The sequence below is a fragment of the Canis lupus genome, chromosome 22, assembly GCF_011100685.1.
Source record: "Canis lupus familiaris isolate Mischka breed German Shepherd chromosome 22, alternate assembly UU_Cfam_GSD_1.0, whole genome shotgun sequence".
Lineage (NCBI taxonomy): Eukaryota > Metazoa > Chordata > Mammalia > Carnivora > Canidae > Canis > Canis lupus.
This window is the reverse complement of record NC_049243.1, coordinates 2,058,628-2,080,532: the sequence shown is the minus strand read 5'-3', so window position 1 is coordinate 2,080,532 and position 21,905 is coordinate 2,058,628. Positions and strand designations below refer to the sequence as shown.

Here is a 21,905-nt window from a genome sequence, read left to right as displayed (position 1 = left end):
GCGCCACGTGGTCGTCTGGGGCCTTTGGGATGCTTGGAGGGACAGGAGCCCATCCCAGGCCCGGCTGCATCCACACTGGGCGGGAACGCGTGGGGTGGCCAGGCCGGGCACCGCAACCCACAGGAGCAGCCCGCCTCTCCTGCTAACGAGGAATCCCGAAGGGCTTGTTTTATAGAGATGTCGCTCAAGAGCAGTGCTTTTTTCTTTTTTTTTTTTAAGATTTTTATTTATTCATGAGAGACACAGAGAGAAGCAGGCTCCCCACAGGGAGCCCGATGCGGGACTCGCTCCGGGTGTTCGGGATCAGGCCCTGGGCTGCGGGCGGAGCCCCCGCGCCTTGCCCCACAGTGAGAAGGGAGCTGGGCGCCGCTGACGCTGTCCCGCAAGGTGGACAGGCTCCCCGCGAGAGCATTCCTCAGCTTCCCAAGCTCTGACTCCCGCTCCTGCGGGAGCCGCTCTGGAGACACGGCCAGCCTTGGAAGCCTGCTCCGGTGTGTACAAGTCACACGAAGCACGCCCTTTCCGGTGTTGCCACGGGGCCTGGATGGCCGTGCAGCTGCTCATCTGTCCGCGGCCCACGCGGGACTCGCCGGAGGCCACGGTGGGGAGAGGAGCCTCACAGGGAGGGACGGCGCTCTTGTTGGCGTGGGGCCGCCGTGGCGCAGGAGGCCCTGCGGGGGGACAGCCTTTCAGGCGGGACTCCCCGCCGTTCTGCTGCTTTTGATCATTTTTAATAAACCCGTGAGCGTCGCGGCGGGCCAGTCTCAGATGCTTCAAAGGCGCGCCCTCCAGCCCGCTGGGCCGTCTGCTCCAACCGCAGCTTTCCCAGGGAGCTTCAGTGTCTCAACTACGAGGGCTGAGAAACACTGCTACAGGGCAGTGTGGTGAAAATCGGGGGCAATTAGCACGTTTGCTTATTTCGCACACCTTTTCTTAGCCACAGCATACGTTCGAGAAGGTTGGTAGATCCTCCATATTCCCGTCTCTATCCCAAGTCCTCGGCAGCGGGTGGGCCCTAGACACCAGGGGCTCCCGGGAGCGCGGGCTCCGAGTTCTCCGAAAGTGGAGAATGGAGAAAAAGCATATTTTTGTCTCCTCTTTTTATCTGACGCATCCGAGCCAAGTCTGCGACTGTTTACACAACACAGAGGCACGACTGAGGCTGTCACTGGAGCTGAGAAGTTGTCTATGGACATTCCTCTGGGCCGGTGGTTCGCACTCGGGCAGACTTGGCCCCCCAGGGGACACGTGCCAATGCCTGGAGACTGGCTGTCGCGACGGGGACTGCAGAGGTCCTTAGAGGGCAGAGCCCAAAGACGCTGCCCAACATCCTACAACGCAAAGGACAGCCCCCCAATGACAACCGCCGGCCTCCAATGCTAGTATCGCAGGGTCTGAGAGACCGGGACTTAGGTCAAAGTTAGTGGACGGTGTCATCCGGAGGCTAAGGTAGGTGCAGGGGCCACGTTCTCACGTCCTCGTCCCACACGCTTTCCTCGGTACAGTCGGGAGCCCCATCCGTACGGGGACACAGACCCCCGTCTCCAGTGCCACGGAGACTCCTTGTTGCACTGCTCTGTAGCCACCCAACAGACCACAACACTGACACCCTTGAGAACTTTGGAGAAATGGGTGCTGGGTACACGGAGCACCCCTGGGGGCGTGCACCTTCACATTCGCAGCTCAGTGTAGAGAAATCATACTCCCTTTCTCCAAATTGATTTAATTAAAATTCCTCAGTTCAACTAGGGCCAAAGAAAATTCATAAGCAGGGGCGCCTGGGGGGCTCAGTGGGTTAGCAGCTGCCTTCGGCTCAGGTCACGATCCTGGGGTCCCGGGCTGCACCGGGCTCCTTGCTCCGCGGACAGTCTGCTCTCTCGACCTGCAGCTCTTCCTGCTTGGTGCGTGCTGCACTGACAAATCAAATCTTTAAAAAAATTCATAACCGTCACTGTAAGACAACGGACATTCACGAATTCTCACTTGCAATAATTAAGTAATTAATCTTCTGAGAAGGACAGCTCTTCTGAAGGAAATCATGGCAAGATTACAGGAAGGTGCGATCACCTTTACTTACTTATATTCACGGACTTCTTTCAATAATAAGTAATAATGTCCGGATACTCCATAGTTGTTTTAGTGAATCCTAGATTTCATTTAGAGCCACAACCTCTGTCTCACAAGTTAAAACTCCCCAGTTTACTTCGATGACGAAATCTTCCAGTTACTCGTTCTCAAGGATTGGGCAGGCCGTAAAGTTTGGCTTTGTCGTCGTCTCATGGAAGTCATAACCAAGCCATTTTCTCGAACAGCCTTCCTAAGTCGCAGTAGCTAGACCTGAGGTACGCAGGGAGCGCGCCCCAGGACGAGGATGACAGCAGGGGCCGGAGGAATGCAGCTACAAGCCGGGGAGCGCCGGTCACTGCTGCGGACCCCAGAAGCCGGGAAGAGACAGAGAAGGGTCCTAACCCAGGGCCCCCGCAGAATGCCCCAGGCCCGCACCCCCATTTCTGACTTCTGCCTCCAGAAACGTGCAGCAGCAAGTTCCTACTGTTCTAAGCCACCTGGTTTGCGATGCTGTTAAGGCAGCTCAGGAAATGAATAAAGATTTGGGTATTTCTTATTTGTCACAAAATACTCTTAAATCTAACACTGTTACTGTCCGGTTTGTTACAGTGGAAGACGGATATTAAAATACAATGAAAGAGTAATTCATGATTTGCCTCCATTGTGGCTGATGTGCAAAAAATAGTTCAAATTTAAATTTAACCACACAGAAAACAAAACTAGAAATTGAGAAACTTTTAGAAATAAGTTCTCCAATGTTTTATCGTATTTGATAGCAGCTTTTTTTATTGGTTACAAAACCTAAGCCCATATACAAAATTAGGAACACATTTAGATGCCTCTTTTGAAAGAACGTTTTAGTCTTTTTTAACTGAGTTTAAAAAAAATAAAAACAATGCAATTTTTCAACACTGTTCTGAAAACTTAAAAGTGCAGCAATATACTTAGTTTCCTTTGTCTACAAAATGGTGCAATTCCAATTCCAAACTGATAAGGTCACAACAAATTGAATCAAGCAAATGCACACATATGTCTGCACTACTTGATGCTAATGTTCACTTATGTTGTTAGTTCGCACTTAAAACACAAGAGGAAATAGGAATCGGCACGGTAGAGGCCCAATTTAATCTCAATGTGTGCAAAATTTAAAAGGTAACTGTAAGGAGTATGGAGAGTCCAGAAGAAACTAACCTGGAAGGGGTACAATTCACAATATCAAGAAGATTTGGACTTTAAGGGTTTCACCGAAGTTTGTGACCTTAATTAGCTTTGACTTTGTTATTCCTACTTTTAGTGAACACCACACAGTTTCAAAAATTTCGACTACAGTGTCTGAACAGGATGCAGTTACCATATGAAGCTTTAACTCAAAATTTGGATAAAGAAAAAAAGGCACAATGAACTTCAACTCAATTTTATGTGCACAAGAGTTGAAAAATCTGAGCCACCTTAAAGAGAAATTGATTCTAAAATTTATAAAACCTATAAATAATCAGAGGCCAAACCACTATATTAAAACAGATTCTCTAGCAAGTAAAAATCTTGCAGTTTAAACATACGCTTGTATCCATTTCAGATACAAGACAAAACTCACTCTTTAAAGTGGCTCCACCTTGGCAGATACATATATTTGTAATGAATGCACACCTGCTATGTGTTGTTTATCAGTGAAAACACCCCAGCTGATTCACAAAGCTCTGATGGCATCGGTCTCATCTTCATCACAGTAAATACACCCCCCACTGGATACTAAATTAGTTCAGATTTTCTATCCCTTCACATCAATGCATTGGGAAATTATACCCAGTAAACAATAGCAACGAAACCATTTCTGTGACAGCATAAATTGTTCAGTTTAAAAGTTTTCAAATCCCTATCCTTTCATTAATAACTGGGTCAGACAATTTACCAAAAGCAAGGACTTTACATAGTAATACCAGATTTTGCAGAACTGCTGAAAGATCACTGCAAATCAGGTTTATGTCAAATAACTGCAGATTACTCCTCTACACAGATCCTTGTCTGAATCTTTTAATATGTGAATATGCTTTTAGAGTAGGATCTGAATTAACTTTCCCAATACTCAAAGAATGAAGTTTTATAACACTTCTAAATAGTTGCTGGTTTGTTGCCAACCACATTATCAAAAGCACTGGTTACTAAGTAAAAAATATTTTAAGACTAAATTACAGTAAACATGAAAGCTCCACAGTTTAAACCCAATATAAATCAACCATATCCAATTATCAATTTAAAACAAAAAATATTAACTCCTGAAAGCTGAAAGCAAGATTTTTTTTAAATATCACTAATCGGTACTTTTTAGACCTTTGTTTTTTGTTGTTTTGTTTTCTTTATAGTCAGGGACTCTTGCTTTCAACTTCACCAGAAGTTCAAGTCCGTAACAGGTTGCAGCTCAGGTAATATACCATGCACAGCATTTGATTACTTCAAAACAGCAGGAACACACAGGCTGAAGTGAGTGGTCAAATAGGGCTTGCTGTTCTCAAAAATTAGGTATAATGGCGAAAGCATTACCATCCATAGCTAAAGTTCTTCCTCCAACCCTGGCTTCTGAGGCAGATAATAAACACATCAATTACTGGTAGATGAAGCACAGTTTTTTTTGTTTGTTTGTTTGTTTGTTGTTTTTTTAGACTTATCTGTTTTAATCAATAACCAAGTTTCTTTTTTTAAGTTACTTTTTTTGTGTGTCAGTTAGTTCCACCAATGAAAATCATTTGGCTTGTACTTTAAAATCTATTCTTCCACATAAAGAATATGAAAATATGTTTGTGGAGGACAATGATGGAGGCTCAGATCAGACTGCACCTCTTGAAAGTCTTCCAACGTGTATATGCATCATACCAAAGTGTCTTGATCCACAGCGCACCGTTTTCCAAAGGAATATCAAGTGGGCAGCTGACATGCCACCGCTACGGAATATTCTAAACTGGAGACTGCAGTTGTCAGCGTGTGGCACCCGGGAACAGGGAAAAATAGGGTAGTTGAGATTGTTAAGGAGAATTCTAAAACAGTTTAGGAAATCATGCATATGCATTTACAGTCCATGTGATAGTAACTTTTGGCAACTGCAAAGTGACTGAGACATGGCTTGCTTTAGAAGCATCAAAACGAAGAGGCATGTGTGTTTTGGAGCCTTTTGTTGTTCTTCTTGTCATTTGGTAGCCGTCTGGTGGTGCTTCGTACTGAATTGGGAAAGATGCTGCACTCAACTGAACTCAAAAATTAAATTCTTTTGTTTGAAGGTTGGCTGTTGGGTCAAAGTTGTAAGTACCTCCTTGTGTTGCTTCGGGAATGAGGCTAGGATCTTCATCAATCTATAAAAAAGCACACAAAAAATATCCTTATTATGTTAAGATACTAGATGTGGTATAAGCAAATCTTTCTTCTTATGAGAGAATTCTTTACAAATGTTGTAATCATTCTTTCTTCTTTTTGAAGATTTTATTTATTTGACAGAAAGAGTTTCAGAACATGAGCAGGGAGGGGGGGGTAGGAGAGGAGAGGGATAGGCAGGCTCCCCAGGGAGAGGAGAGGGATAGGCAGGGGCCACACATAGGGCTTGAGCCCAGGACCCAGAGATCATGACCTGAGCCGAAGGCAGACACTTAACCAACTGAGCCTCCCAGGTGCTCCTGTTGTAATTATTCTCTATGTTTCAATCAATAAATAAAAACAAGTAAATCAATAATAATATTAATAAATTTAACTTTTTTTTTGAGGATTTATTTTAGAGAGAGAGAGAGAGAGAGAAAGAGAGAGAGAGAGTGGGTATGAGTGGGGGGAGTGGCAGAGGGGGAGAGAATCTCCAGCAGACTCCCTGCTGACTGTGGAGCCCAACATGGGGGTTCAATCTCACGACCCTGAGATCAGGACCTGAGCCCAAATCAAGAGTCCAAGAGTTGGATACTCAACCAACTGAGCCATCCAAGTCCCCCCAGTAATTTAACAATTTAATTAAACTGAACACATATAAAAATTGCTCCATTCTTTTTTTTTTTTTTTTTACCTCCTCCCTCATCCATGCCTCATTCTTAAGTTTCTGTATCTGTAGATTTATTTTACTCATCTCAACACACATCATTTCTATAATTACAGTTGACCCTTAAACGACACAGGAGCTAGGGAAACCAATCTCCTCCCCAAAGCAGAGTCCAAAATCCAAGTATAACTCCTGACTCCCAAAACTTAACTATTAATAGCCTACTGTTGACCGGAAGCCTTACCAATAATATAAACAGTTAACATATTTTGTACATTATATGTATTAAATACTGTATTTATTTTTAGAGATTTTATTTATTTATTCATGAGACAGACAGAGAGGCAGAGACACAGGTAGAGGGAGAAGCAGGCTCCATGCAGGGAGCCCGATGCGGGACTTGATCCTGGGGCTCTAGGATCACGCCCTGGGCTGAAGGCAGGTGCTAAACCGCTGAGCCACCCAGAGATCCCCAATACTGTATTTTTAAAAGATTTTTAATTTATTTATTCATGAGAGAGACAGAGAGAGAGGCAGAGACACAAGCAGAGGGAGAAGCAGGCTCCTTGTAGGGAACCTGATGTGGGACTCGATCCCAGGACCCTGGGATCACGACCGGAGGTGAAGGCAGACGCTCAACTGCTGAGCCACCCAGGTGTCCCTAAATACTATATTCTTATAATGAAGTAAGCTAGAGAAAAGAAAATGTTACTAATCATAAGAAATAGAAAATACATTTTTTGGAAAAGATTCTATTTATTTGAGAGAGAGACAGAGAACACAAATGGGGGGAAGGGCCAGGGAGAGATACAAGCAGACACCCTGCTGAGTCGGGAGCCCCACATGGGGCTCAATCCTGGGACCCTGACATTATGACTTGAGCCAGTCAGACGCTTAACTGATTGAGCCATCCAGGAGCTCCAGAAAATACGTTTATAGTACTGTACTGTGTGTGTGTGTATACACACCTATATTTGATATATATATATTTTACATACATATACCTGTATTTGATATATATATTTTTTACATACACACACACACCCTATTTGATTATTTGATAGTTTGGTAATTATATATATATATATAAAATTATATATTATATAATAATATATATAATATATATTATATATTATAATATAATAATTATATATATATATATATATATATATATATATATATATATATATATATATATATAATTCTACCTATAAGTAGGCCTTTGCAGTTCAAACACTTGTTGCTCAGGAGTCAACTGTAGTATTTCTTCCCATTTAACAGATTAAAAAAATTTTTTTTTCTTATTGCATTTGTAAAGTAATCTCTATGCCCAAGGTGTGGCTCAAACTCACAACCCTAAGATTAAGAGTCTCATGCTTTACTGAATGAGCCAGCAGGTGCCCCTTCAAAGAACTGTTTTTATATTTTTACTTTATAATGATGTTACATACACAGTATTTAAACAAATGATTGATGGAAAATAATCATTAATTTTTTTAGATTAAAAATAACTGGAAATGCCACTTCAAGAGTATCTGATAGAAATATATTATAAAATTGTCCTATTAATGATAAAAGGAAAATTCTTAGTAAATTTAGAGTATGTACATTTTTTTTTTTTAATTTTTTTATTTATTTATGATAGTCACAGAGAGAGAGAGAGGTGCAGAGACACAGGCAGAGGGAGAAGCAGGCTCCCTGCACCAGGAGCCCGATGTGGGATTCAATCCCGGGTCTACCAGGATCGTGCCCTGGGCCAAAGGCAGGCGCCAAACCGCTGCGCCACCCAGGGATCCCCCAGAGTATGTACATATTTTAATGTACATGCAGGCATACCATACTTTAATGTATACTTACATCATCACCAGAGAAATATTGATCTATGATTTCAAAAGCTAATTTATATATGTCTTCATTTTCATGTTGCTGTAAAACTTCGATTTTCTCCAAACCTGGTAATAAAAACGAACAAAATCAGATTCTTAGGCATATACACATATAAAAACTGTGTTCATACTAACAATGGAAAATCTGAAAGAACTCAGAATACCTTCCCACCATTACCCAAAGATGAGTTTTCTAAAAAACAGATAAAACCCTGGGCTGCTCTGGTTGAGGACGAGCATCTCACGAATTTCTTCCTCTTAGAAACCCTTGAGGTACCCTGGTATCTGAGGCAGACAGTTAAAAAAATCCACCTAAACGCTCTATTTGACAGATGAGGAAGCTATGATCCAGAGATGTAAGGGGTTTACTTCGGGTTGTGTGGCAAGTTAGTGATTGAACTTGAACCAAGGCCTCCCCAGACCGTTTTAATGGAAGCACATTATCTTGTATAAGTAGTTTTTAATGTTTCCATTGTTTTCCAAATGTTATTACTTTTATAAAACAAGTTTTCAGAAACTTCATGATTAACTGATATAAACAGAAGACAAAGCTTTAAATTTGAAGTAATTTCTTTCAAGAAAAAATCAAATAGGGTGCTTATATCCTATAGCCACAATGAAATTGGGAAACAACTTTTCACAACTGTAGAATGCCTTCATTTCTGTTCCCAATATATTTACTCGATGCATTAGATGCACAAGTCTATAAATTTAAATTCTTAACAGTACTCTTCCTTGAAATATCTTTTTAGCTAGGTAAGTTTGAAATAGTTGCATTTTTTCTTTATATAGTAATATAAAAACCAGAAAAATGGGAATATAAGTATCAAAGATAATGGATGTAAAGTTCTTTATAAAATTATAAAATACTAAGTAAATGTGTATCCTAATTATAAGTATACACTCCCAAAGACCAAAGCAACTACAATGATAAAAAGCCAAAGACTAACAATTCTGCAGCTTAAACCTTCTGGGGGTAATTGTTCTGAATTAGACTATAAAGCTAATTTCAAATTATCTCAAAATATCTTAAAACCAGAATGAGCAGTGAATTAACAGTATTAAGATCTACTTCTATAATCATAGATAAAACTCCCTAACATCTCTAGGGTAATTTCTTGTTATTAAGAAAATACTTCTTTTTTTTTTTTTTAAGATTTTATTTATTTATTCATGAGAGACACACAGAGAGAGGCAGGGACACAGGCAGAGGGAGAAGCAGGCTCCATGCAGGGAGCCCGATGTGGGACTCGATCCCGGGTCTCCAGAATCCCGCCCCGGGCTGAAGGCAGCACTAAACCGCTGAGCCACCGGGGCGGCCCAAGAAAATACTTCTAATCTGAATATTTTATGATGCTATTTTGTTTGCTTTCTCTTAAAAATATAAACTGGGTCGTATAATTGTACATAATAGTCAACACAACACAGAAAATAAAACATGGCAACAGAATGAATTAATTTAAGGTTTAGACAACTTAGTACATATGGAACAGCTACCTTTAAAAATAAAACTTTTAAATATATGTTTCATATGTGATTACCAGAGAAATAATACAATATTTCAAATCACAGTTTTCTCATTAAAATTTCAAAGTAACTTCTGTGGTAGTAAGTTCAACATGCATCTCTAACAATCCTAAGACTGAAATAAAATAGCTAGATGACTCTGAAATCATTAACCTTTTCCAACAATATGGAATAGTATTTCACAAAGTAAGGTCCACAGAATCACATGATATTAGGTGTAGCACAAAAGAAGGGTTTCACTGTCATGGAGTCTAAGAAATGCTGAGGTAAATAAGAGCTTGTAAGTTTCTCTACGGTACCTGTTCCCAAGCTTTTAATTTGCTCTCTCGCACTGTGACTTCAAGAGGAGGATTTATGTTACCTAAAAAGCAATGTAAACCTCTAGGAAGGTCACAGAGTTTTTCCAACACACAGACTAACGCTTGCTGGAAAATCCTCCTGGCATGCGAACATAGGAAACAAAGGATAGCAACATACTTTGATGATGGAACAGCAATCTTTCCTGACAGCTTTCTTCCTGATTAGTTGTCTTTAAAGGAACTGATGTTTTAGTGTTCCAGGCTCAACGATTTTTCTTTAATCTACTCTTACCTCCACATTCTTCTATTATCTCAGCTATTGTGCTTGCTTCATCACCAGCCATTATCAGAATGTTTTTCAGACCATCCAGGACCACCTGAACAACTTGAGAATCTTTTACAGACAGTAAATTACAGAATGGTGGTATTACATTCTGCTGTACAAGGTATTCAACCTAGGCAACAAAAGAAAAATTTTTATTTATATAATTATCTTTTCCCCAAAAAGAACACAGCACAGGGCTTATAAACAATCGGCAGCTCCTAAACATAAAAGAGTAGTATACTTTCCAATATTAACAATCCTAACAGTTTCTCCAAACTCACTTGATCTTTTCTGCCACTTATCGTTAAGTTGCTAATTGCCCAAGCAGCTTCTTTTTGTGTTCCAAAGTCCCCCTGATGGTTAAAAAAAAGAAATGATTACATGAATTTTTTATTCAAAAAATCTTGGTTATAATATATTAATGTACACGATAAACTCCATAATAAGACTGACCTTAGCAAGCTGATGAATAATCATAGGAATTAATCCAGCATCTATTACAGCTTGAACTTGTTGTTGGTTGCCTGCTGTTATGTTGGAAAGGAACCACACTGCTTCCTATAATTGAACAAGGTACAGGGTACTTTTGTTTGAAAAATTATTTTTAATTTATATTTTTACTTTAGTGTACTTTACATATAACAAAATCACTTGAGTTGCATCAGGGGGAATGCATGTATAAAAAGCAATTAAGTGACACAGTATCTCTCATTTTAAACAAGTTACAAGGAAACTTCTATCCATCATATTTGGGCCCCATTAATCTAGCATTTATCTACCCACTAAAATATATGCCTATACAAGCTAGGCATTTTAGACAATGGTAATATGGCAATGAACAAAACAGACAAAAAACCTTTACTTGTGCAGCTTACATTTTTGGTGCTTAAACTCCCTCTAAAAGATAATGACAGAAATAAATTTCTTAATAGTCTGTTAAAACTACTTCTAAGAAAGGAGAATTGCTTTCTTGTAAAATATTTACTTGCAAGATGTATTTAGAAATTAAGTATCTAATTAGTCTAGAATGGGTCTATATAACAAATTTTACTATAACTCTAAAGTATTTATAAGTCACAAACCAGCAGGTTTTATTTTAGTTTTAGTGTCAAATGTTGTCTCTTCTTCTACAATTAAAAAAGTTACCTGCAGATTTATTTTGCCATCCAATGTGGTAAGATCTTACTAATTGGTAAATCAGTGTTTAGAGTATATGGGTGTTCACTCTAATATTCTTGCAAATTTCCCACAGGTTTGAAAAATTTCAAAAATGCTCAGGGAATATGGGGTGCCTCAGTGGCTCAGTTGGTTAAGTGTCTGACTCTTGATTTTGGCTCGGATCATGATTTCCGGGTCTTGGGATTGAGCCCCATGTCAGGCTCGGTGCTCAGTGAGGAGTCTGCTTGGGATTCTCTCTCCCTCACCCTCTCCCCGCAAATTGTGCTCACTCGCGCACAATCTCTCAAATAAGTAAGTAAATCTTAAAAAAAAAAAATGCTGAGGGAATAAAATCGAGTTTTATTCTACTTTGAGGATCCCATAATGATCCCAAGTGCAAATAACACAAATGCTCAAAGGTGAAAAACTTCTGAGGAGACTTAACTGGCTGCTGAGGCTTAGTAGCTATCTATGTGAACCCTTTCCCTTTCCCCAGTGATAATTTCACTTAGAGCTTATCGATCACAGGCCAGAACTTCTCTGCACCCACTTCTGTCCAGCTTTCTCAGCTCTGTTTCCAATTATGGAATACATTTAGCTGTAAAAATCACCTATATTACTGAAATTTCTACAGTAAAAATTTAACTGGCCCAGAGTCTAAAAGACTCTGCCCTCTTTCCCTTCATTGGAACAAATGTATTCATAAAATGCACTTTTTGACAATATAGTTTTCTTAAGAATCCAACAGTTGAATTATAGTTGAGTTACTATATATAAATATAGCTACGACACAGAAGAAATGATCAATTTTGCTGGTTTTGGGGATGGTGGCATTTTAGGCAGAAAAAACTACATTAAACTAAATGCAAATCAAAACCACCAGACATCGTTTCACAACTACTAGGGTGGCTATAATAATAATTTTAAAAAAGGAATTGGAACCCTCATACAGTGCTTGTGGGAATGTAAAATGGTACAGCCGCTACGGAAAACAATTTGGCAGTTCCTCAAAAAAGCTAAACATAGAATTACCATATGACTGGGCAGTTCTACTCCTAGATATATACCCAAAAGAACTGAAAGCAGAGACTCAAATAGACACTTGCATGCCAGTGTTCACTGCAACATTATTCACAACAGCCAAAAGGTAGAAAAACTCCAAGTGTCCATCAACAGATGAATGGATAAACAGAATGTGACATATATGTACAATGGAATACTTATTCAGCTATATAAAGAAATGAAGTTCTGACATATGCTCCAACATAGATGAACCTTAAAAAAATTCTGCAATGTGAAATAAGGCAGACACAAAAGGAATAAAGAACTTAAGTATATATTTAACAATTAATAATAAGGTTGTATCTCAAGTTTGAGATTTTTAAAAAAGACTTTTTGATCCTTTAATTTAGGCACTGTTTCTTTTTGGTCCAATTTAATTTCATAAAGAGATTAAATTATGATCTGTTTATAAAAGATACCAGCCATCCAATGAGAGATTTCATATGTATTCTCACATACTGGCTACTGTTTTACTGGTTTTTGCTACCACCCAATCTATTTACGTAAAAACACTGATTATTTTATCAGGGCAGCACTTATAATAAAATACAGGGGTGTTTTGAAATAATTCTCATCTTAACTACAGTGGTTTTGAAGAAAATCATGATCAAACCAAAGCAACAGAAAACAAGGGGACAGTTAAAAAGAAATATATAGAGAGAAAGAAATGCACCAGTGAGGCTATTATATGCCTTACCTTATTTATCTTCTCTTTTGGGTGTGATAAGAGATTTGGAAAGTGTGACAGGACATCACAGTTGAGAACAACCTGGGTCTGCTCATCAGTGCCAGTCACTATGTTGCCAACTGCTCTGAGTGCTGCTGTCTGGGGTGGGGAAAAATACTTTCTATAAATTTGTTTATGATGAAAGGATTTTGTATTTTTCATAATCCCAGGAAAATGTAAAAATGCAAGGGGTGAATGATTGACACTGTATTCTTACACAAAGTACTATGTAGAACCGAGAGGCAATTTTGAATTATAAATAGGTCTTATAAAAAAATGGAATTATATAGAAAAACTATGAAAAACTGCTGAGAAAAGATTTAAAAAATACAAAGAAACAAAAATGTAAAAAGTAAAGGTTCATTTTAACAATTGTCTTTTTATCTATTACTAAATTGTACCACAGAAATATTTTATTAAAGGCTTGGGATGGGCACATATTTCCATCTAGACAGTCACTTTTGCAGAAGTGGAATGAATATCAGCCACCCAACAGTAATTAGAGTGAGGAGAAAGGAGAGAGGAGGAAATGCAGTTTAGGATGCTGTTGCAATTATCTGGAAGGGACAAAAAGACTCTTGAACTGAATCAGTGGCTCTAGACACATAAGGAGTAGATAGATTTGAACGCTATATATATAATAAGAATTAACAGGACTTTGTAATGGAGGGGAAATGAAAGAGGAATCAGGTTTCAAGCTTGGGCTGTGTGGTCTATTGAAAGGGGATATATAAAGACGGGAAGGTTTGTGGGAGAAGATGATACATCTTAATTTTGTCTGGTCAAAATGGCAATGGGATGCCTGAAGGAATTCTTGGAGGAGATGTCTAAGTGCTCAAGGACAATTGGCTATTATGAGTCTGAAACTCAGTCTGGGTCAGATAAAGCTTTGGAAACCAGCAAAATCAGATGCAGTAAAATAGAAGAGAAATATGGAAGATATATGCACAAAGACAGAACTGAAGCCTGGTTGTTCAAGTTTTAACAGATTACATAGCAAACATGATTCTATACAAGTGAGAAAAATTTTAAAATACTTACTTGAACTTTCACTTCCTGGTGGCTCAGAAGGGGCACAAGAAATGGTACAACCCCTGAGTCAATAACCATCTGTATCTGCTCATTACCTCCATCTGTCAGGTATGATAAAGCCCAAACAGTATCAACCAGAATCTACAGGAAGTAAAAAAATAAAAAAAAAAATTACGAGTGTAGGTATTTGTTTGAATGCTTAAAATACATTAACATACATGAGAGGTAGTGACATAAAAAGTAATTAAACTTTAGGTTTTAGCTGGTGGCAAAAATATTTGCTTACCTGATTAAATCTACTAGGCAGCAGAGAACTCTCCCAATGCCTACCTCAGATCATTCTTCACAAAAATGAGACACAGAAAGAAGTCTGAGACAACTTCTACCCTAATTTCTGCATTTATATATTAGATGGATGAATTTAAAAACTGGCAGGGGGCTCCGGTGGTTAAGTGTCCAACTTCTGATTTGGGCTCAGGTCATGATCTCAGGCAGGTGAGATTAAGCCCCACATCAGGCTCCATGCTCAGTGGAGAGTTGAGCCTGCTTGAGATTCTCTCCCTCCTTCTGCCTCTCTCTCTGCTTGAGTTCACTCACCCTCTTTCTCTGTATCTCTAAAATAAATAAATAAATCTTTAAAAAAAAAAAAAAAAAACAGGCAAAAAAGTTTTTCTCTCTGCCCAAGCTGAGTACCTAATAATTACAAGGAAACACTTTATATACAGAACAAGACCATATACCAGATGCTTCAAGTCTATCCAAAAAGATACCAATGATTTTCAAACATATTTAACAATATAAATAATTTTTCAGGTTATTAAAGTAAACAGACAAAAGAAGCAAGTTGGCATTTTAACTTTGGGGGAAAGTTTAATTATTTGCAAAGCCCTTGAAAAAGGCCCTCAAGTGAAGAGCAGAGAGTGTAGGCCATGCCCTAAACCCATCTGATTTTGAAAATAATATAAGAGCAAAAGAAAGCCTCAGGTTTGCTGACTTTCTCAAAGTCAGAGAGTTCATATGTAAGCACAGGTCTTATCTCATGTAAAATCTGGAGATGTTTCTTACTAAGGTATCCAAATTAAAGAACGCTGCTGCTGCTTTAAAATAATGCTACCTGAATTAAAATCCAAATACATATGTGTCAAAAAGTATAGAGATGAATAAAAACAGCAAATAAAATCACATATGGAGGCACCAGGGAGGCTCAGTTGGTTAAACATCTGCCTTTAGCTCAGGTCATGATCTCAGGGTTCTGGGATCGAGCCCCACATCAAGCCTGTTTCTCCTTCTGCCTTTTCCCCCTGCGTGCACTTTCTGTTTCAAATAAATAAATAAATAAACAGATAAATAAAAAAATAAAGATAAATAAATAGATAAGTAGACAAATATATAAATAAGTAGATGAACAGATAAATGAATAAATACAGAGATAAATAAATAAATAGTTGCATAAATAAGTAAATAGGTACATAGATAAATAAATAAATAGATAAATAAATAAAAAGATAAATAGACAAATAAATAGATAAAAATAAATATACATAAATAGCTAAATAACTAGATAACTAGGTAAACAGATAATGAATACAAAAATAGATAAAAATAAATAGATAAATGTATAAATATAAATAGATATACAGATAAATGAATAGGTAAATAAATACATTAATAGATAAATAGAAAAATAATTAGATGAATAGATAAATAGACATATAGATAAACAGATAAATAGATGAACAAATACATAAAATTAGATTAATAGATAAATGCATAAAGATAAATAGATAAAAAATAAACAAATAGATAAATACATCAATAAATAGATAAACAATAAATATATGAATAGATATATAGATAAATAGATGAATAGATAAATACATTAATAAATAGATAAAAATAAATAACTAGATAAATAACTAAATAGAAAAATAGATACATACATAGACAAGTAAATAGATAAGTAGATAAATGATAGATAATAGACAAATAAACAGATAAACGATAAATAGATAAATTAGATAAATGCATAATACATAAACAGAAAAATAAATAGATGAATAGATGATTAAATAAATAGAAAAATAGACATATAGATAATACATTAATAGATAAAGAATTAGAAAAATAGATATATAGACAAATAAACACATTAATAGATAAAAAGATAAATATATAGATAAATCAATCAATAGATAAATAATAAATAGATAAATAATAAGTTGATAAATAAATAACTAGATAAATAAACAAATAGATAAATAAGTAAATTGATAAATAAATTATCTTAAATAAAAAACACACATAGCCCACACCATCAGCATTATTAGGCATTAGAGAATATTACAAATTACCTATAAGAAAAGAAAAAATTAAATTCTAGCTTTTGTCTGGGCCTCCTGCCCCAAGCCTGTGTAAGACTTGAGAGAAGATGAGAGGGGAAGAGAGTAAAGTGTTTAAAAGTAGTATATCCTAGTAAAACTATCTCACGTTAGTAGGATAGAGACCATGTGGTTCCAAAAGCCTACAATTATTTATTATCTGTCCTTTTCAGAAAAAGCTGCTGATACTTTCTGCACTAGAGAATGAGCTTCATTCAACTAAGAGTTGCCTGAGAAAATACTTCATTATAGATCACAGACTAACATAAATGTGGGATAAGGTAGAAGAATAATTTATAAATCGTGTATGTTCTGAAAAAACAGAAATACTGCAACTTCAAAAATGGGAGGCTGGCAGGGAGCTATGCCTGAGAGTTGAACCCACTTACCATCCCTTACCCCAGCCCTAAGGCCTCCCCCTACTGAATGGTGTCTTCACCTCGTTATGTGTGGGCAAAGCCTACTACCCAGTGTAGCCGTTAACAGGTAACAAGATTTATATAGAAACCAGAGTCGCACGCATAACCTAACATCCCAAATGTACAGGCTTACAAATGAAAATAACCTGTCATACCAAGAAGCAGGAACATTTCAACTCAAAAGGGAAAACATGGTCAACAAATGTTAGCACTGAGATTTGAAATTATCTGACAAAGATTTTCAAGGAACTATCAAAAACACTGCAGTGAGCAATTATAGACATATTTAAAACAAATAAATACGGGAAATCTCAGCAAAGAAACAGAAGACATAAGCACCAAAAAGGAAATTGCAAACTGCAAGTCAGTAATCCAAATTTAAAACTCATTGGAAAGACTCACTAGTAAAATGGAAAAATGGAAAAAAAGATCAACAAATTCAAAGATGTATCAATACAAGCCATACAATCTGAGTAACAGGAAAACCAAACTTCACGACAGCTGTACAACAATAACAAAAGGTCTAACATTGTGTTATCAAGAGTCCGAGAAGTGGAGCTAAAATTATTTAAAGAAAAAATGGCAGAAAATGTCCTAAATTTGGCAAACAGATAAGCAGATTAAAAAATGGAGGATGCGGGAATGCCTGGGTGGTTTAGCATCTGCCTTCAGCTCAGGCCATGATCCTGGGGTTCCGGGATCGAGTCCCACATCGGGCTCCCCACACGGGGTCTGCTTCTCCCTCTGCCTGTGTCTCTGCCTCTTTCTCTGTGTGTCTCTCATGAATAAATAAATAAAATCTTAAAAAAAAAATGGAGGATGCGGCAAGAGGAAAGAGAAAACAGAATAAGCCCTTCAATTATTGTATAGGTATTACACAGGAGTCAAAAAATACTATTTAAAACTGTCAAACCAGATAGTAAAAGAAATGGGCGTTACAAAAGGTGTAAGTGTAATGATAACATCAGAGCAAAAAAGAACCTTTCTAAGTACCAAAAATTAAGGAAAAAATAGCACACTAAATAGAAAAAAACCCCACAAAATACTATACAAAATAATGTGACAGAGTTGAAATCAAATATATCAAACAATATAAACAGGATTAAGTCACCTATAAACAAGAAAGAGATTCTTAAAATGACCCCCAAAATAGAACCCAATTCTATGCTGTGTACAAGAGACATATCTAAAAATAAGTAATTCAAAAAGGCTAAAAATACAAGAACAGTAAATAATACATGGAAGTAAAGTTGAAAATCTAGATGAAATGAATAATTCCCTGGGACAATAATTTACAAAAACTGACCTCAGAGGAGATAGACAGCTTAAGGAAGCCAATTTCCATAGCAAAGACTAAGAAAATTATCAAGGAACTAATCCCACAAAGTACCAAGACTCAAAAGTTTCAGGAGCAACACAATAAAATCTTCAAAGATCATATAGACTCAATGTTATATAAATTGTTTAAATTGTTTTAGAACAGAAATAAAAAAAGGAAGCATAAAATTAATACCTAAACTTTAATTGCAAGAATTCTAAATAAAACATTAGCAAACAGGATCCCATACCACACTAAGAAAACAATGTATGATGATCAAGTGGAATTACTTAAGAAATGCAAAGATGAGGGGCACCTGGGTGGCTTAGATGATTGAGTGACTCTAGGTTTTGGCTCAGGTTATGATCTTAAAGTCATGGAATCGAGCCCTACATGGGGCTCCACACTCATCAGGGAGTCTCTCCCTCTGCCCCTCCCCCTGCTCACATTCTCTCTTTATAAGATAAATAAGTAAATCGCAAAAAAAAAAAAAAAGCAAAGATGGTTCAATTTTAGAGATACCATTAATATGTCACATTAACAAATTTAAGGAGAAAAATCATGGCTCTCTCCACAGACACTGAAAAATTCAACAGCCATTTTTTTAAGGGGGGGTGGTAAGGAACAGAAGGAGAGGGAGAGAGAAGCTTAAGCAGGCTCCTGGCTCCATGCCCAGCAGGGAGCCTGACACAGAACTCAATCTCACAACTCTGAGACCATGACCTGGGTAGAAATTAAGAGTTGGACATTTAACTGACTGAGCCACTCAAGTACCCCTCAACACTCAGTCTTGATGTCAACACTCAAAATAGGATTTTATGGATATTTGCTTAACGTAATAAAAAAAACCTATTAACTTAGGAAACAAAATTAAATTCAACAAAAGAAAAGACTGATAAATTTGATTACATAAAAAGCAAGAAGTCTGTGTGGCAAAATTTATCAATGACAAAAAAATTAGGAAAATATCAGAAATATGTATTACAAATAAAAAGCTAATATCTTTAATATATAAAGAACACTTAAAAGCTAAGAAAAAAAAGACAAAGTCTGAAAGAAAAACAGGCAATAAATGCAAACAGGGTATTTGCAAAGATTTTAAATGGACCTTAAAACTATGAAATCATGTCCAACTTCATTCATAAAAAAAAAAAAAGAAATTCAAATTAAAACTGATAGTTTCTTACCTATCAGACTGGCAAAAATTAAAAATGTGACACCACATTCTACTTGCAAGGCTATGGAGAAAGTCACTTTTGTATGGTGCTGCTGCTGGGGAATACAAAATAGCACAGCTTCTAAGACAAGGAATTTGGGCAGTATATAACAGAATTACAACGCATCCACCCTTTGACCTAGCAATCTTGCTTCTAGAGATTTATCCTCAAGTGTATCTCTAATAATATGAAAATACACAAGACTATTTACTGCTATGTTATTTATATTTGCAAAATTCAGGAAACACCCTAAATACCTATCTGTAATAGTGTGTTTGAATAAACCATATTCACAAAACAATGTTGCCTTGGCCTGTAGTTTAGGAGGCTGATATATAAGACGTAACCTTTTTTCCATCATGTGGTACCTACTACTAGCAGAAGACCACTTTCTAATACACAGAGGCCTAGAAAAATGAAATATTTAAGGTTTCTAAGCTGAGGTCAGTTAATAATTTTCAAAGGAATCTCCACAACAGTATCTGAAAAACTGGTGGGGGAAGGTAAGCTATAGCTGAGTCATAGGCCTCTTGAAATTCCAGACACCTCTAGTCTCTCTTTAATTTTGTTTAGTAATATGATTAGGTTTTCACTGAGGATTTCATTTTATTTAAAACATTTTTTAATTTAATTTTTGAGAGAGAGAGAAACAGAGTGAGAACACCCCATGGTCAGCAGCAGGGAGAGGGGCAGAGGGAGAGGGAGAGGGAGAGGGAGAGGGAGTGAGAATCTTAAGCAGCTCCCCAGCCAGTGCAGAGGTCAACACAGAACTCAATCTCAGGACCCTGAGATCATGACCTGAGCCAAAATCAAGAGTTGCACACTTAACTGACTGAACCACCAAGGTGCCCCTGAAAATTCCTATTAAAAAGCTCTAAAAACTTTGATATTCACAGCACACAGTTATCAGGCTACTCCAACTTCTGTTTTCATCAGTTTGCTTTTCTCATTTCCATTATCAGGCTAACAGCTGCTCTATGTCCCTGATGCTTGTAATTTTTTTTTTTTGATGCTTATAATTTTACCTTTTGTTGCCTTTCCTAATGTTAACTGTTACTTTATACTTTCCCCCTCTACTTCTCTTTTTTTTTTTTCTTGGTTTTCCCCTTTTCTTGATTTCCATGCTAAACTACCTGGCTTTTATAGCCACTAATAGTCAGTGACTGTACTCTTCTTCCAGCTAATCATCTCATTAATGATATGCCAACAAAATCTTCAGTAATCTTGGGCTTCTTTAATTATTTTTCACTATTCATGTCTATTTTTCTCTGCTAGAAAGCTTTAAAAGGTTTTACTTTAGCCAATACTTCAGATACTTGAAGACTGCTAGAAAGCTAATCTCTAGACACATGAAGAGCATACATGCAAAAGACTGATAATTCTACACGATTAATGTTTTGAAATTATAATCTTGGAAACTGGCATATAAAACCAAAGGAAAATCTCCAGCAACTCAAAGTCTTCCAATAGGAATATGCTCAGCTCAAAGACCATCAATTGATTTATGTCACCACCAATTAATGTGCTAACAAATAATGTCCTGTTAGGCACTGTTATAGAAAACTGCTATTAACATGTACAGCATTTCCTGGAAGATTAGATATCAATGGAATGTCTATGGAATGTCAACTTCATACATGCTTTGGAGACAACTAGAGCTGAATCGGGTTATAACTGTGTACTAACATTTAATCCTTATATGCAGTAATGGGTAACACAGGACACTATGGGTACTCACATCCTACAAATTCCAAAGAAAAGGACTGGCCCTTGATCCGGTCCTTTGAGATAACCTCTGAGTTCTTGGGTTATCCTTGCCTGATAACATTGTATGCCTGAGATCTTGGGCAAACAGCTTATGTAACATTGTGATCTTAAGTTGAATATCTCTCTTAGTTTGCTTACAGTTGTGGGCCACACTGTATCAGTGTGACCTTCAGAAGGGGATGGAGACTGAGTAGGTAAGGGCAGTCATGCAGGCTGCCCATGTCTACATGAATGACCCCCAATGAATACCCTGCACACCAAGGTTCAGGAGGTTCCCGGTTAGCAGTATTTCATGTGTTCATCTGTGTCACACATTGCTACTGGGAAAATAAAGCACTGTCCTTACAACCCTACTGGGAGAGGAGAACTGGAAACCTGCATCTGGTTTCTCCTAAACTCTGGCCTCTTGTGCCTTTTGCCTTTGTTGATTTTAATCTTGTAAAATAATAATGTACATATGTTTACACATGTAAATAGTATAAATATTTTTATATATAGGTATCTATCCCTGGCACAAAACTCCTGTAATTTCTTAAGTGATAAGAGACTAGGAACACCTCATGTTCTAGTATTTGCCTTTGACCCCTGTCCCTGACACAGGATTCCTACTCTTATACATTCCTCAGTGATAAGAGAACTAGGAGCATCTTTTGTTCTGTTGAGGTGACTCTGGATGGATGCTGGTTGCAAGAAAGACCAAGCCCTGATTAGAAGTTT

General features: G+C 37.4%; 1 protein-coding gene across 1 annotated transcript in view; it reads right to left on the bottom strand.

Annotated features, from left to right (window-relative positions):
• Positions 1-2,825: 2,825 nt before the first annotated feature.
• The window catches only part of KPNA3 (karyopherin subunit alpha 3), a 92,428-nt gene continuing 73,348 nt past the window's right edge, over positions 2,826-21,905 (bottom strand). The window contains exons 11-17 of the mRNA XM_038569436.1: positions 14,099-14,230; positions 13,028-13,156; positions 10,564-10,668; positions 10,392-10,463; positions 10,078-10,240; positions 7,931-8,025; positions 2,826-5,408 (exon numbers count right to left, since the gene is read on the bottom strand). Of these exons, the coding sequence (XP_038425364.1) occupies positions 5,310-5,408; positions 7,931-8,025; positions 10,078-10,240; positions 10,392-10,463; positions 10,564-10,668; positions 13,028-13,156; positions 14,099-14,230 (795 nt within the window). The 3' untranslated portion in view covers positions 2,826-5,309. The remainder of the gene's footprint in view (positions 5,409-7,930; positions 8,026-10,077; positions 10,241-10,391; positions 10,464-10,563; positions 10,669-13,027; positions 13,157-14,098; positions 14,231-21,905) is intronic.